Source organism: Corella eumyota, chromosome 4 (genome assembly GCF_963082875.1).
Source record: "Corella eumyota chromosome 4, kaCorEumy4.1, whole genome shotgun sequence".
In the NCBI taxonomy this organism is placed as follows: Eukaryota; Metazoa; Chordata; class Ascidiacea; order Phlebobranchia; family Corellidae; genus Corella; species Corella eumyota.
Genome location: NC_137493.1, coordinates 15,432,046 through 15,446,159, shown reverse-complemented (window position 1 = coordinate 15,446,159; position 14,114 = coordinate 15,432,046). Strand labels below are relative to the sequence as shown.

Sequence of the window (14,114 nt, the reverse complement as noted above, 5' to 3'; positions counted from 1 at the left end):
ATTGTAAGTTTGTCTAGTTTATTACAATACATTTTTCACAATAAAATTACAAAACTCCATCAAAAATCCAACCAAAAAAACACCATATTGGAGGGTATAATTTTTCATATGCACTAGATAAAATCAAAGTATACAAAACCAATAAACCTACTAAATTAGTAATAACAAAACAAGTGCCATTTTTGAAACTAAAACTGTAAATTGTTCTAAAAGGAAATATGAAGACATTCTATAAATCTAATACATCAAACTATTTATAAAAAAAGGTGTTTTTAGATCATCTTATTTTATATTCTTCTAAAATACAAAAACTACCATTCTGGTGCTCTTTTTTTTTTTTTTTTGTACATATCTTTATCCTCGATGTGGGAAAGTCGAGTGCGCGACTTAAACATAGAGTAACATAAGTTACTCCGACCCAGTCTCGAGTTGCCTGTGGCAGTTTGGCATATTATAGAGACTATAAATATACTGCTGATTAAGTACTGGCTCAGCAGGAGTTCATACCGTTTATAGCGCCTTACTCAAGGGCGCTACAGCATGAGATCAGTGGGGATTGAACCCACGACCTCATGTGTGGTGTAGCAAGAGTTCTTACCACTACACCACGCTGCCTCTTGTAAATTACCTTGAGCAAATGAAACAATTGAACCCGAAACAATTGAATAGTCAAAACAAGTTAAAATGGTACCAATATGGCACTTATGTAGTAAAACTAATAAACTACACTATATTTATAAGAATAAACATCAAGAATTTACTAGTTAGAAATTACAATAATGACACAGCCCCAGAAAAAACACACTAAAGCCAAATTAAACTCATGCTACTTTAAAGCAAATAAAGCTCACTATAGTGTTTTTACCTCACTGTGAAACCAAGATAATCTCTGAGAAAAAAAATATGAAAAAAAGGTTATTTTTTAAAGAAAAACTTCTTAAAAAATGAATGAATAAGACTAAAAAATGTAAAATATTTTATTAATAATGCTTGAGCCGATTTTTTTTAATAAAAATTTATTAGCTAGATTTTGAGAATAAATATTAAAACTTACTTTATTCTTCTTTCAGTAGGAAATCCACCAATACACAATGTGTCGTTACGATTAAAGTTAAGTTCTGAATCAGAGCTTGTGATATTGACCCAGATTTTTTCTCCAGCAAATCCAGTACGACGAACATACATCATAGCTGTAAAAAAACAAATGCTTTTATATTTAACTTTTGTAATTATAAGTAACATTTTTAATGAAGGAATAAACAATTTGAGGGTGGCGTGGTGTAGTGGGTAAAACCTTCACTACATAAGGTTCTAAGTTTAATTCTCCTTCTTAATATGCCGTAGACTTTTAGACTAAAATCTGTACAAACTTCTGCTGAGCAAAAACCAAAAAAAAATAAATAAATATAAATAGTAGAAAAATATATAGTTATGCAATAGGCTGAACCATGGAAACTCTATATTAAAAATTACGAGACTTTTAGAAATTTTTTTTCATCAAAAATTAAAATATTTCAAGAAAAAAATTAATTTACTATTTCCTTTGCGCCTGATAACAGTCACTGAAATCCATTTTCCTGTGTTGTAAGATTGACTTGTAACATTGTTATGAACTCCATTACCCAAATCTATTTTTAAAACTAGTTTGCCTTCTTTTAATTCAACCGAAATAAAATCACGCTAAAAATAAAAAAAATAAAAAAAGATTAAAAATTAAATGTTAAAGGCATAACTAAAACAAAAATAAAGTTAGAAAAACAATTAAAAATTACTAACTTAATCTTATTTAAATAATCTGATACCAACTTACTAATTTTTTAGACCCAACATAGAAGATTAGTCCTTCAGAACTGAAAGTTTGAAATCGTATGCTTATTTGATTGTACTTTGGATTAAATGAACTGGGTAGTGGTAGAACTGAATAACTGTGTCCGTTGTAACTATACGTATTAGTCTGTTGTTCTTCCTTATTCATTACATCACTAAAAATAAAAAATAAAATCTTAAATAAATCAAAAACTAAACATCATTTTTTTGTATATATCTTTATCCTTGATATGGGAAAGTCGAGTGCGCGACTTAAACATAGAGTAACATCAGTTACTCCGACCCAGTCTCGAGTTGCCTGTGGCAGTTTGGGATATTATAGATTATAATTGCTCGATATTTATGCTGCTGATTAAGTGCTGGCTCAGCAGAAGTTTATACCGTTTATAGCGCCTTACTCAAGGGCGCTACAGCATGAGAACAGTGGGGATTAAACCCATGACCTTTTATTTCTTTATAGTTTTTTTACCCTAATTTTAGATTTTACGTCATATTTTGCCCATGTTTAGAGTAAAAAATTGTTACAAAAGTTGGTAGCAAAATACTGTAAAATTTAAAGCTAAAAATTTAGCCTTCTTACAATAGAGATAAATAATACAAAATTTTGTAAGTTTTTTTACCTTTCAACACAAGATTGGCAATATTTGGTGTTACTTATTTCCTCAAAGTTCCATAACCCAACACTTTTACCTTGCAGGAAAGCTTCACCCATGCAACCTGTGAATGTTCTGAATATAACAGCATCTGGAACCTAAAGTAAAGAATTTAAAACTGATTAAAAAATAAATCAAATTTAATAAGAATTGTGCGTAATGCAATAAAAAAGGACTTCAAAATTTGTTCTATATTCATTTATTCCCAATATGGCTTGCTTTTTTTAAGCCAGGACTTCACATAATAATAAACCGACAGCGTGGTGTAGTAGTAAGAACACTTGCTACACCACACATGAGGTCGTGGGTTCAATTCCCACAGGGCTTATGCTGTAGTGCCCTTGAGTAAGGTGCTATAAACAGTATGAACTTCTGCTGAGCCAACACTTAATCAGCAGCATAATTATCGGGCAATTTTTTATCTATATAATATCCCAAACTGCCACAAGCAACTTGAGACTAGGTCAGAGTAAGTAATGTTACTCTATGTTTAAGTCGCGCATTCAACCTTTCGACATCGAGGATAAAGATATTCACAAAAAAAAATGCCAACTATGTTAAATTACCTGAGTTGTGTTCAGTAAGCCTCCAACAAACAAATTGTCATCAGAATTAACATCCAAGGTTGAAAAGGGTCCGCTTGATCGACCATGTGTTGTTCTTATTGTTGCCTTCTTATCATTTAATCGGTATACTGTCACATTCAAATCTTGGTTTTGTCTAAAATTTAAAATAGAAAAAAAAAATTTTTTACATAAAATTTTTTACAAAAATATATTTAATAACAAAATATTGTGTTTAATTTTTGCCTTGTTTATAAGACATTAGAGTGCATAAAATTACAACTCTAATCCTTTTTTTACCTGTTAATATTAATAATGTACCAATCCACGAAGCCAATATTAACCGACAAATCACTTTTAACTACAACAGGATTTTGGACCAAACCAGGCCCTCCACCTAAATCCCAAGTCACCCAAACTTTGTGGCTTCTGAGTTCAATAGCAATGTAATCCTTCTGTATATTAAGAATTAAATATTTTAGATTAATAACTGCAAAAATCAATTTTTTTTTAATATAAAATTACAACTAAAACTTAAAAAATTACATAAAAAAAGGCCTACAAATATTTACTTATTGCTCAAGTTTTTAATACAAATAAGCTTTTTGTAAAACAAATATAAAAGTCTTTAATAATTCAGCAGCGTGGTGTAGTGGTAAGAACACTTGCTACACCAACATGAGGTCATGGATTCAATCGCCAATGATCTCATGCTGTAGCGCCCTCGAGTAAGGCACTATAAACAATATGAACTCCTGCTAAGCCAGCGCTTAATCAGCAGCATAATTATCAGGCAATTGTAAATTATATAAAATCTCAAACTGCCACAGGCAACTCGAGACTGGGTTGGAGTAACTGATGTTACTCTATGTTTAGGTCGCGTATTCGACTTTCCCACATCGAGGATAAAGATTTATACAAAAAAAAATAATAATTACCTTATCTCTTCCCAGATAGAACAACATGTTGTTAGGGGTATTGGTCAGAACATTAAGTGTTATTTCAGTTGTTTTACCAGAAGTAATTCTTGGTTTGTATTTCATAGCACATAATCCATTTGAATTAACTGACACTCTACGAATCTAAAATTTAAAAAAAAATTTTAAATTTAAAACAGTTTGTAAAATTATAAATTGTTTATAAAAAACATTGGTATATAGTTTAACAAACTTTTAAACATTGCATTAATTCATCTCACCGATGCTGCTTTTCTTTTAGTTTCTTCAATCATTTTCCTTAAGTTCTCAATATTACCTTTAACACTATCACTTAATACCCTAACTCTTTGTTGACCTTCCAATGCTTTTTGCTTGGAAGCTTCAGCTTGGATTATTGTAGCCGGTATTGATTCCACTGCAAAAATATTAAATTTAAATAGCAAAGTACAACAAACAAGTTTAATAAAAAAAAACAAGATTTCCACATAGTTAAACTTTTAACAAAACATGGTAAATGCATGGTTTTTCTTTGTTTTTATAAGCATGGTTTATAGAACCAATTAAAGTCATTTTATTGATTTTAATGTTAATAATTAGGTAAATTTAACAATACATGCATATATATATATATAAAGGTATTTATAAAAAAATGTGAAATAATTAAGGTGCACTTACTCCAGGCACCTGAAGTCCATGAAATAAGAAATAGTGAAAGAAAGATGAAGTGAAGTGCATAAGAAGAAAAGTGAAAATAAATAAGTGAAACAAGTTAAAAATCAGTGTAGTGAAAAAATTTTAATATGAAGAAGTTTTTAAGTTAAGATTGAGAGTAAGTTAAATATAGTAAAGCATAAATACTTAGTAATTTTAAATAAAATAAACTGAATTGACAACAGTTAAAATAAGCAAAAAAACTTTATAAAAGCAAGTTAAATAACTTATAAATAAAAAATGATAAAAAATAATAAAAATTTATTTAATTAAAACTTACGATTGCCCTTTACATGTTTAACCGTCTCATGATGTTTCTTTGTGTTAATTTCTGCATCTCCTAATTTTTTTACATTACGTTGAGCAACAGACAAAGATTTCTTAAGTTTGTTGATCAATTTCTTGGTTGAATCTAATGCTTTGTTAGCTTCCTTAAGTGTTGGTGGTTTAGCTGTAAATACAAAAAAGAATATTTATACTTTTTATTAATTTTAATTAAAAAAAAAACTTTACTGCCCAAACACAAAGACAGTAAAAACTCTACAGCCAATGAGTTTAATGGCAGCATGGTTTAGTGGTAAGAACACCACCATGAGGTCGTGGGTTCAATTCCCACTGCTTCTATGCTGTAGCGTCCTTGAGTAAGGCACTATATACAGTACAAACTCCTGCTGAGCCAGCACTTAATCAACAGCATAATTATCGGGCAATTATAATCTATAATATCCCAAACTGCCACAGGCAACTTGAGACTGGGTCGAAGTAATTGATGTTACTCTATGTTTAGGTCGCGCATTCGACTTTCCCACATTGGAGATAAAGATATGTACAAAAAACAAACAAACTTAAAAGCCTTTTTTTAAATGACATTTTGTTGCAAAAATATTCTTCACATGATCAAATTATCCTGATTACCTCTTTTCAGTTTTTTAATTTTCTCTGCAGTTTTATCACGAAGCAAAGAAAGGTTTTTGGCATTTTGTTTCTCCGATCTCAGAAACTCTTTTCGATCTTTAAGTCGATCTCCAGCTCCTAAAAAGCATCATAAATTTAAATACTTTACAAAAACATTTAAAAAAGCAGTCAAAATATATTTATAATTAATAATCCATTGAAAACAACACAATCAATTAACAAAATTAATATTTAAAAATATGATTTTATTTAAAAAATTTACTTGTTCCAAAAAAAATTCGGCAAAATTATAATTTCAAGAAAACTAATATTTTTTAAAATAATTCCAAATTTTAAATATTAGTAAAATATTAAAATTACCGCGATATTTTTAAACTTTATGTATATTCATATTTAAATTTAAATGCAAAATTTTTTTGCTACCAAAAATACCCTTAATATTTAAAAACCATTATCTTAATACATAAATGAGTTATTTACCTGTCACAGTTATATTTAAAACTGACATATCATCCAAGATATTCTCACTACGTTGTAAAGAAGTATTTGCATTTTCTCCAAGATCAGTTGTTGCCATACTTAAAGCATCCATTGATATCATGAGAGCCTTTAAAGCTGTTTTGTTTGCTTTGTTTAAAGTTGTTGCAATGTTTGTCCAGCGCGATGCTGCTTCAGTTTGGTTGAATGAGAACTCACTGATATTTTTTTCAACACTAAAAATAAAATTAATGATAAAAAGTTAAATTTATTGTTTAACTTTAGACTTTCAGAGATTTATTGTTTTATATATTGATGTGGGAATGCAAAATTCACAGCCTTATAGTGTGTGTAATTTTCTGAAATAGTGTAATATTCTGTTTTTAAATTTTTTTTATTAATTTTTTTGTATATATCTTTATCCTTAATGTGGAAAGGTCGAATGCACGACCTAAACATAGAGTAACATCAGTTACTCCAGTCCAGTCCCGAGTTGCCTGTGGCAGTTTGGGATATTATAGAGATTATTATTGCCGGTAATTATGCTGCTAATTAAATGCTGGCTCGGCAGGAGTTCATACCGTTTATAGCGCCTTATTCAAGAGCGCTACAGCATAAGAGCAGTGAAGATTGAACCCACGACCTCATTGGTGGTGTATTATATTAACTTAAAATTCATGTAACAATATTTTGGGGGGGGTTGTCATAATGCCCAGTATTAAAACAGCTGGGTTGTTAGTTACAAAAATATTTAAATTTAAATATTTTGGAGAAATTTTACCTTGCGAGATAATCAGCATTAGATTGGAGTAGATATCCATGATACACAACCCTCTGTGTTTTCATTTTTAACTCTGTTAAATGGATGTAGATTTTGTCAAAATTTTCTTGCAGGTTTGTTCTGTTTTTATTCAAGGCTGCAGAAAGCACTTCCAGTTGCTTTAAAAAACAAATAAAATATTTAATAAAAATATGTAAGAATTCTTTATTAGAAAAAGAGCAGCTTGATATGTTGGTTGAAGGGACTAGATATTACCACATAAGGTCCCGGGTTCGAAACCTACCAATTGTATTATACTCAAAATTTATTAAACTTTTTAAAAATTTGATATGCATAGTTTGTACCTCTTTGTATGTTGTTCCATTATCCAACAGCTTTTGAGCTTCAGTTATCAGGTCTTGACTTTGTTGAAGTTTAACATTAACTATTATAGCTTCATTGTTGTACTTCTCAATATTGCCCTAAAATTTAGTATATATTTGAAATGAAAAACGCACCTAATAATATAGATTAAAATTTAAAATGGTTTATAGTTTATATTAAACAAATGTATATCAGCAAAATAAGAGTTATAAATCTCTTGTAGATACCTAAGACAGTGCCAAAGCAGCTGTTGTAACAGAACACATTTTGTTTTATTTAAAACTATATTTCTACAAAGTAACATATCTATTTCACATTCTGTTACGACAGCTGTTTTATTAAAAATTCTAATTTTGGTCGTTAAACGTTCACTTACCGCAACCTGTCTCAGCGTTTGATTATTTAAATCATTCATTTGATCAGCAATATCAATCACAGCAGTCACATTTTTGATTATTTTCTTAAAACTTTTTGTTTTTTTCTTAAACTTGGATACTCCTTTTCGTAATGCTGCTTCACTAGAGTTAATTTTTAAAAGTTCTTTGGCTACCCTCTCAGTAAATTCAACCCGAACGTAATGAGATAAATTGTGAGCATGTCTGCAAAGAAATTTTTTAAAATTATTAAATTAAACGAACAAATTTTTGTAAACTTATAACAAAAATAACTGCACCTAACTTAATATAAAAGACACCAAAAAAAAAGATATCTTATTAAAAGTCATACAGTATTTTTATATAAAAAAATATGTAAATTAATTAATAAAAACAGTATTAAGTATAAAACTTTAGTTTAAGTTTTCCACTAACTCTAATTCTTTGTTTGCAATCATCTGGTAAGCCTCCATATCTTTAGCTCTAACTTCGTTCACAATTCTTGTAATTTCATCCTGCATGTTTAAAACATCAGCTGCTGAGTTGTTCATTAATTGATGCAACAATCTTGAAGACTTTCGGCTCATACCTAATCATTAAAATAAAGATATAATTATTTAAATTTAAAATATTCAGAATTTTTAATAAAAAAATGGATTTACCATTTAAAAATAAATTATATAAAATAAGAACAAAATTTGTATATAGAACAAACTGTTTTATTTTGTAAAAAAACATCCAACTAATAGTTTAAAAATTAATGTAAAATAGTACAATCTTTGTTAAAACTTTGATAAAAGTTTAAAAGTTTTAATTATAGTCTAACTTATAATTTTACAATTATTAATATTAGAAATTTTGCAACTGACCTCTGATGGTGTTCAATAAACCCCTAACATTTTTCTTCTCTGCTTTCACTCTCTTAGATGAAAGTTGAACTTTTGAAACTAAATCACTGCCGTCCAGGTCACAAGTTATTGACTACAAAATATTAAAATACTTTAAAAACAATATTACTATCAGCAAACCAACATAAAACCGGCAGCGTGGTGTAGTGATAAGAACACTTGCTACACCACACATGAGGTCGTGGGTTCAATCCCCACTGATCTCATGCTGTAGCACCCTTGAGTAAGGCGCTATAAACGGCATGAACTTCTGCTGACCCAGCACTTAATCAGCAGTATAATTATCAGGCAATTATAATCTATATTATCCCAAACTGCCAAAGACAACTGAAGACTGGGTTGGAGTAACTGATGTTACTCTATGTTTAAGTCACGCATTCGACTTTCCAACATCGAGGATAAAGATATATACAAAAAAAATGTTTATGTTAAAAAAAATTAATTATTTTTTTCAATGATGTAACTTACCCCTGCCATAAGTGGGTCAATTCTGCGATTTAGTTCAGTTAAATTGTCAGGAATATGCATTATATCCATTAAACCTTTCATTGTATCGTGTGTAGCAGTGTCCAAATTTTCCTACATGTACAAATATTAAAGATTTAAATATTCCAATGATTAAGAATTGACATTGAAAATTCTGTAAAAATCTTTAAAAATAAATTTAAATAATTCAAGTCAAAAATACATGCTTCAACCATTCTTCCAAACTGATTACATTTCAAAAAAATCAAAACATAATTTCAAGACCCAAATAAAAACAGAGAAAACAGAGATTAATAGAAAAAGAAAAAAGCATATGTTACTTTTGAGCATATACCTTTACAGTGAACCATTTATCCACTAAATAGTTTAGTTTTCTATGAAGAAGGAGTTCAATATATGGCTGTTGTTAAATAAAAATAGAGCTAAGATATAAATAAGAAAAAGAAGAAAAAGAAACTTAAACATTTTATAAAATACAATACTTTAATAAATTTAAAAAAAAAATCCAATTTTGAGATGAAAAATATAACTATATATATTTTCTTTGTAAAAATGAAAAACTAAATGCTTCAATTTTTATGATAAGAACTAAAAAAAGGTATTGAAAAAATAGAAAGACAAAATATAAATGAATAATATGAGAATTATGAAGTTAAGTTTGTAAAGAAGATCTTGCAAGCATGAAAAAAGTTAAATGACCAAACCTGGTCAAAAGGATTCGTGTTGTTTAGTTCAGAAATCAAAGAATATAAATTCTACAAATATATTTTTAAATAACAATCAAACTATTTAAGTTATACTCTTAACTGAATACAATATATAAAATATGTTATAATATAAGTAAAACCTTATTTTCAATAGTAATAAAGGCAAGTAATCAGTATTAAATAAACAACATTTCTACTACTCTAAAAGAGTCGCAATTTTACCTTAAGATGACCTGGTCAAATTTAAAAAATTAGACACAACAATATAGAGTATATTTACATCTGCCATTTTTATAAAATAATAAACTTTAAATCTTTATTTACCTGTAGTTCAGTTGTAAGATTGTGAGCTGATATAAGTCTGTGCCAAGGAGCAGGAAACATGTTGCTGATATTAACTCTTACCACCATGTTCCTCATGGCTTCTAAGTCATTTAGTAATAAACCAGAACATCCATCATTGCAGGCTGAAAAACACGATAAATATTCACATTTAAATAAAAAAGCATGTAAACTAATACAAAAAAATATAATTTGTTCTATAATAAGGAAAATTTTGTGCCTAAGTAAGTCCCAAAGACAATTTGTTGGCCTAAAAATCTGGTATTTACTACTGGGAGATCTACCGAAGCTTCTGAGTTTGATTACCACTAACAATATCTTTAGAAAAGTAGCTACTAAATTTTTGCAAATCTTTTAACAATAAGCCAAACAATAGCACCAGATTGCATTTTTAATTTTTTTTTGTATATAAAGTTGAATGCGCGACTTAAACATAGAGTAATATCAGTTACTCCATTCCAGTTTCGAGTTGCCTGTGGCAGTTTAGAATATTATACAATATAATTGCCTGGTAGTTAATTTGCTGGCATAGCAAGAGTTCATACCATTTATAACGCCTTACTCAAGGGCGCTACAGCATGAGATCAGTGGGGATTAAACCCACGACCCCATGTGTGGTGTAGCAAGTGTTCTTACCACTACACCACGCTGCCGGTATATTTAAAAAAGACAACTTTCAACTGGTTTAGAATGAAAAGTTGGTTTACCTGAGCAACCATCTGATGTGATCACATGTTTTTCCTCACATTGGTCACAAATTCTTCCCCTGATACCATTCTCACAATTACATTGACCAGTAAACTTATCACAAACACCATCTATCGAACCAGCAATATTGCAACCACATTTGGCACAGAAACCACCTGGTATGGTCGGATTTCCAAAATAACCATTCGCACAACTGAAAACACCATATTTTTATTAATAAATTTAATTTAACCATTTTTTAAATATGGTCAACCATTTAAGTTGTTTTTTTAACCAAATTAAACACCATCTTATAAATTTTGAACCATAAAATCAACTTTAAAAAAATTCCTACCTTTCACAATGTATTCCAGTATATCCAACAGCACAATCATTACAAACATAATCTCCATTACTTCCATTAGAAATACAAGTGGGACTGAAGTTGTTATCTACACTACTTCCAGGACATTCGCATTTAATACATTCATTTCCACTCAAGTGGTAGCCGGGTATACAGGATTCACAAAAATGACCAACAAACTTGTCTTTACAGTTCTACAAAAGATTGATTATAATTTATACCGGCAGCGTGGTGTAGTGGTAAGAACACTTTCTACACCACCATGAGGTCGTGGGTTCAATCCCCACTACTCTCATGCTGTACCTTCCGTAAGTCAGGCGCTATAAACGGTAAAAACTCCTGCTGAGCCAACACTTAATCAGCATCATAATTATCGGGCAATAACATCCATATTATTTGAAACTGCCACAGGTAAGACTGGGTCGGAGTAACTGATGTTAGTCTATGTTCAAGTCGAGCATTCGACTTTCCCACATCGAGGATAAAGATATATACAAAAAATCTTTGATATTATTCTATTAATATCTTTTTTTAAATATTAACACTTGTTAATATAGTTAAAAAATGCCAGTTATCAAATTTCTTACAATGTTATTTACTTACCAAGCACTTTCCTGTTGTAATATCACACGTCTTACTTCTGTTGTAACATTGACAAGGTTTACATTTTCCAAAGTCGATTCCTTGCTGGATTCGCATATAGCCATCAGTACATTCCTATAGTACAATAAAAAGTAATTAAAAAATGCTATTTATTAAAAAAAAAATTTTACATAGGTAATAAATATAAAGTAAAAAACTTAATTGAGCTCGTTTCACGAATATTAACGTAGAATACTTTTGAAACAGTTAAATAACAAATCACGTGATAAAGAAAAGGTGTCGGTACGTGACTAGGATCTGATAACATTTAGCGTAAACAATAAGATGGCGGATTCGTTACAGTAATGAAATAAAGTACAAAACTAATATAATTAGATTACTATACCTGACATGATAATCCGGTATAACCAGTAGGACAGATACACTGTTCAACCCCTATTGCCAGTGGATAATCATTAACATCAGAATTATCCCCCCTTCCTCTTACATAAGATTGGGCTACATCAAGATAGACTTGACTTAACCTATAAAAAATAATTTATGTTAATGAAAAATGCGTTAAGACATCGTTAAGTGAATAAAAAATAAAAAGATTTAAGGTTTAAGTTAAAATATATTAATATAAGTATATGAATGTATAATAACTTACCTGATAAATATATTGAAAAATAACTGATTATATTATAAAAACAAAGCAGTTTTACCTAGTTTGGTCAAGTAGGTGTCCATAAGATGCTTTGATAAGAAAAAATTCGACTTTTTCTAAAATTTTTGCAAACTCAGATCGAGTAACTTTTCTATCATCTTCGATATGCGTCCAACCAAACTAAAACATAAACAAAATATTATTGTGAAGAGCAAAATACCGGCAGCGTAGTGGTCAGAACACTTCTTACACTACTACATGAGGTACTGGCATCGATCCTCAGTGATCTTATGCTGTAGCGCCCTTGAGTGAGGCGCTATAAACGGTATGAACTCTTGCTAAGCAAATTATTTAATCAGAACGGGTATATATAATCTATAATATCTCAAACTGCCACAAGCAACTCGAGACTGGGTCGGGGTAACTGATGTTACTCCATGTTTGGGTCGCGCATTCGACTTTCCGACAACGAGGATAAATATAAATACAAAAAAAATCAAATAGGTAATTTTACCATGCTAATAAATATCACATAAATCTTTACAAAAATGTTTTTACCTCCTGCATTGGTACTACGTACGATCGACTCGCGCCTACGTCAGGATCAGTCACGTAATACTGGATAGTGTAAGTTGTGACGTCACCACCCCGGATCATGACGCCCGCGCCAGTTTTTCCGCTAGGTGGGAAGGCGGAGACGTAATAGATTGTGTAGCTCAAATTGCCGGCATACGATAACGTCTAAAAAAGAAAATAGTTTAGTTATAAGTTACTTGATGCATTAAAAACGGTTTTAATTAAAAAAGACTATGGACAAAGAGTGGTAAAACACTTGGCTTTAATACATGAAGTCATAGGTTCGATCACCAGTGTTTCCATGCTGTAGCGACCTCGAAAAAGACGCTTTTAAAGCAACTTTAACTAATGCAAACCAAATCGGCATGTTAATTATTTGGCAAAAATATTCAATAATATCTCAAACTAACAAAGTCAACCCAAAACTAGGTCAGGGTATTAAATGCTAGCCTATGTTTAAGCCTTAAAGACCGCTTTTCCACATTAAAGATAAATATATGTAATCAAAAATATGTTTTTTTTACTTTGTCGCCGTTAAATTGAGGTGGTAGTCTCCAATAGTAAGGCTCGCTTCTCACACTGCGTCTTGAAAATCTCGAATTCAACGTCACAAAGCTGTCTGACGTCACAACCCCACCATTGTTGAAGTTGAGTTCGTTTAAAACTTCCACTGGTGCAGATTTTAAAGAAATCTGTAAAAAAAATATTTTTTAATTACAAGTCCACAACTGCCGGCTTGAGGCGCTGGACATAAGTACGCTAGGTCCTAGGTTTGATTCCCAATGTATCTATGCTAAAGACTGGGTAACAAATGTTACTTCACAGCCCTGTTTATAAGCTTAAACTTTAGCCTTATAACATCAAGGATAAATACATGTATAAACTTACTAAAAAACATTTATTTAAGCTGCCATGCTTTTCTACTTAGCATAAAAAAGCTTTTTTGCCACCGTATTAGAGATTTGCGTTTAGAGATATATTTTTGCAATATCACAATATTTACACCAAAATGCTAGGTTTACAACCATCTATAAGCCACCAATAAGTTATACCAGCTTGTTTTAATGGCTTATATTAATTTGTAAACATAAAATTATGTTTTAATTTCTAAAAATAATTGCTTGTTGCATTTTACAAAAAGTTTAAGCGGTGGTTGTAATTAAAGGCGCTTATATGTTACAGAAAGTTATTAT

At 30.2% G+C, this 14,114-nt stretch overlaps 1 protein-coding gene across 2 annotated transcripts in view; it reads right to left on the bottom strand.

Moving 5' to 3' along the window:
• The window catches only part of LOC145749931 (laminin subunit alpha-1-like), a 40,832-nt gene that overhangs the window by 5,819 nt on the left and 20,899 nt on the right, over window positions 1–14,114 (bottom strand). The window contains exons 27-52 of one of the 2 annotated variants that reach the window (XM_082565813.1): window positions 13,446–13,613; window positions 12,904–13,086; window positions 12,404–12,525; window positions 12,085–12,223; window positions 11,700–11,813; window positions 11,088–11,290; window positions 10,753–10,946; window positions 10,028–10,170; window positions 8,979–9,089; window positions 8,472–8,583; window positions 8,038–8,191; window positions 7,605–7,827; window positions 7,210–7,326; window positions 6,866–7,023; window positions 6,088–6,320; window positions 5,608–5,724; window positions 4,973–5,143; window positions 4,242–4,396; window positions 3,982–4,125; window positions 3,344–3,498; window positions 3,047–3,200; window positions 2,448–2,578; window positions 1,811–1,982; window positions 1,536–1,680; window positions 1,055–1,190; window positions 866–889 (exon numbers count right to left, since the gene is read on the bottom strand). In XM_082565813.1, coding sequence (XP_082421939.1) covers window positions 866–889; window positions 1,055–1,190; window positions 1,536–1,680; window positions 1,811–1,982; window positions 2,448–2,578; window positions 3,047–3,200; window positions 3,344–3,498; window positions 3,982–4,125; window positions 4,242–4,396; window positions 4,973–5,143; window positions 5,608–5,724; window positions 6,088–6,320; window positions 6,866–7,023; window positions 7,210–7,326; window positions 7,605–7,827; window positions 8,038–8,191; window positions 8,472–8,583; window positions 8,979–9,089; window positions 10,028–10,170; window positions 10,753–10,946; window positions 11,088–11,290; window positions 11,700–11,813; window positions 12,085–12,223; window positions 12,404–12,525; window positions 12,904–13,086; window positions 13,446–13,613 — 3,878 coding nt within the window. The remainder of the gene's footprint in view (window positions 1–865; window positions 890–1,054; window positions 1,191–1,535; window positions 1,681–1,810; window positions 1,983–2,447; window positions 2,579–3,046; window positions 3,201–3,343; window positions 3,499–3,981; window positions 4,126–4,241; window positions 4,397–4,972; window positions 5,144–5,607; window positions 5,725–6,087; window positions 6,321–6,865; window positions 7,024–7,209; window positions 7,327–7,604; window positions 7,828–8,037; window positions 8,192–8,471; window positions 8,584–8,978; window positions 9,090–10,027; window positions 10,171–10,752; window positions 10,947–11,087; window positions 11,291–11,699; window positions 11,814–12,084; window positions 12,224–12,403; window positions 12,526–12,903; window positions 13,087–13,445; window positions 13,614–14,114) is intronic. The other variant, XM_082565814.1, reaches the window with a different exon arrangement.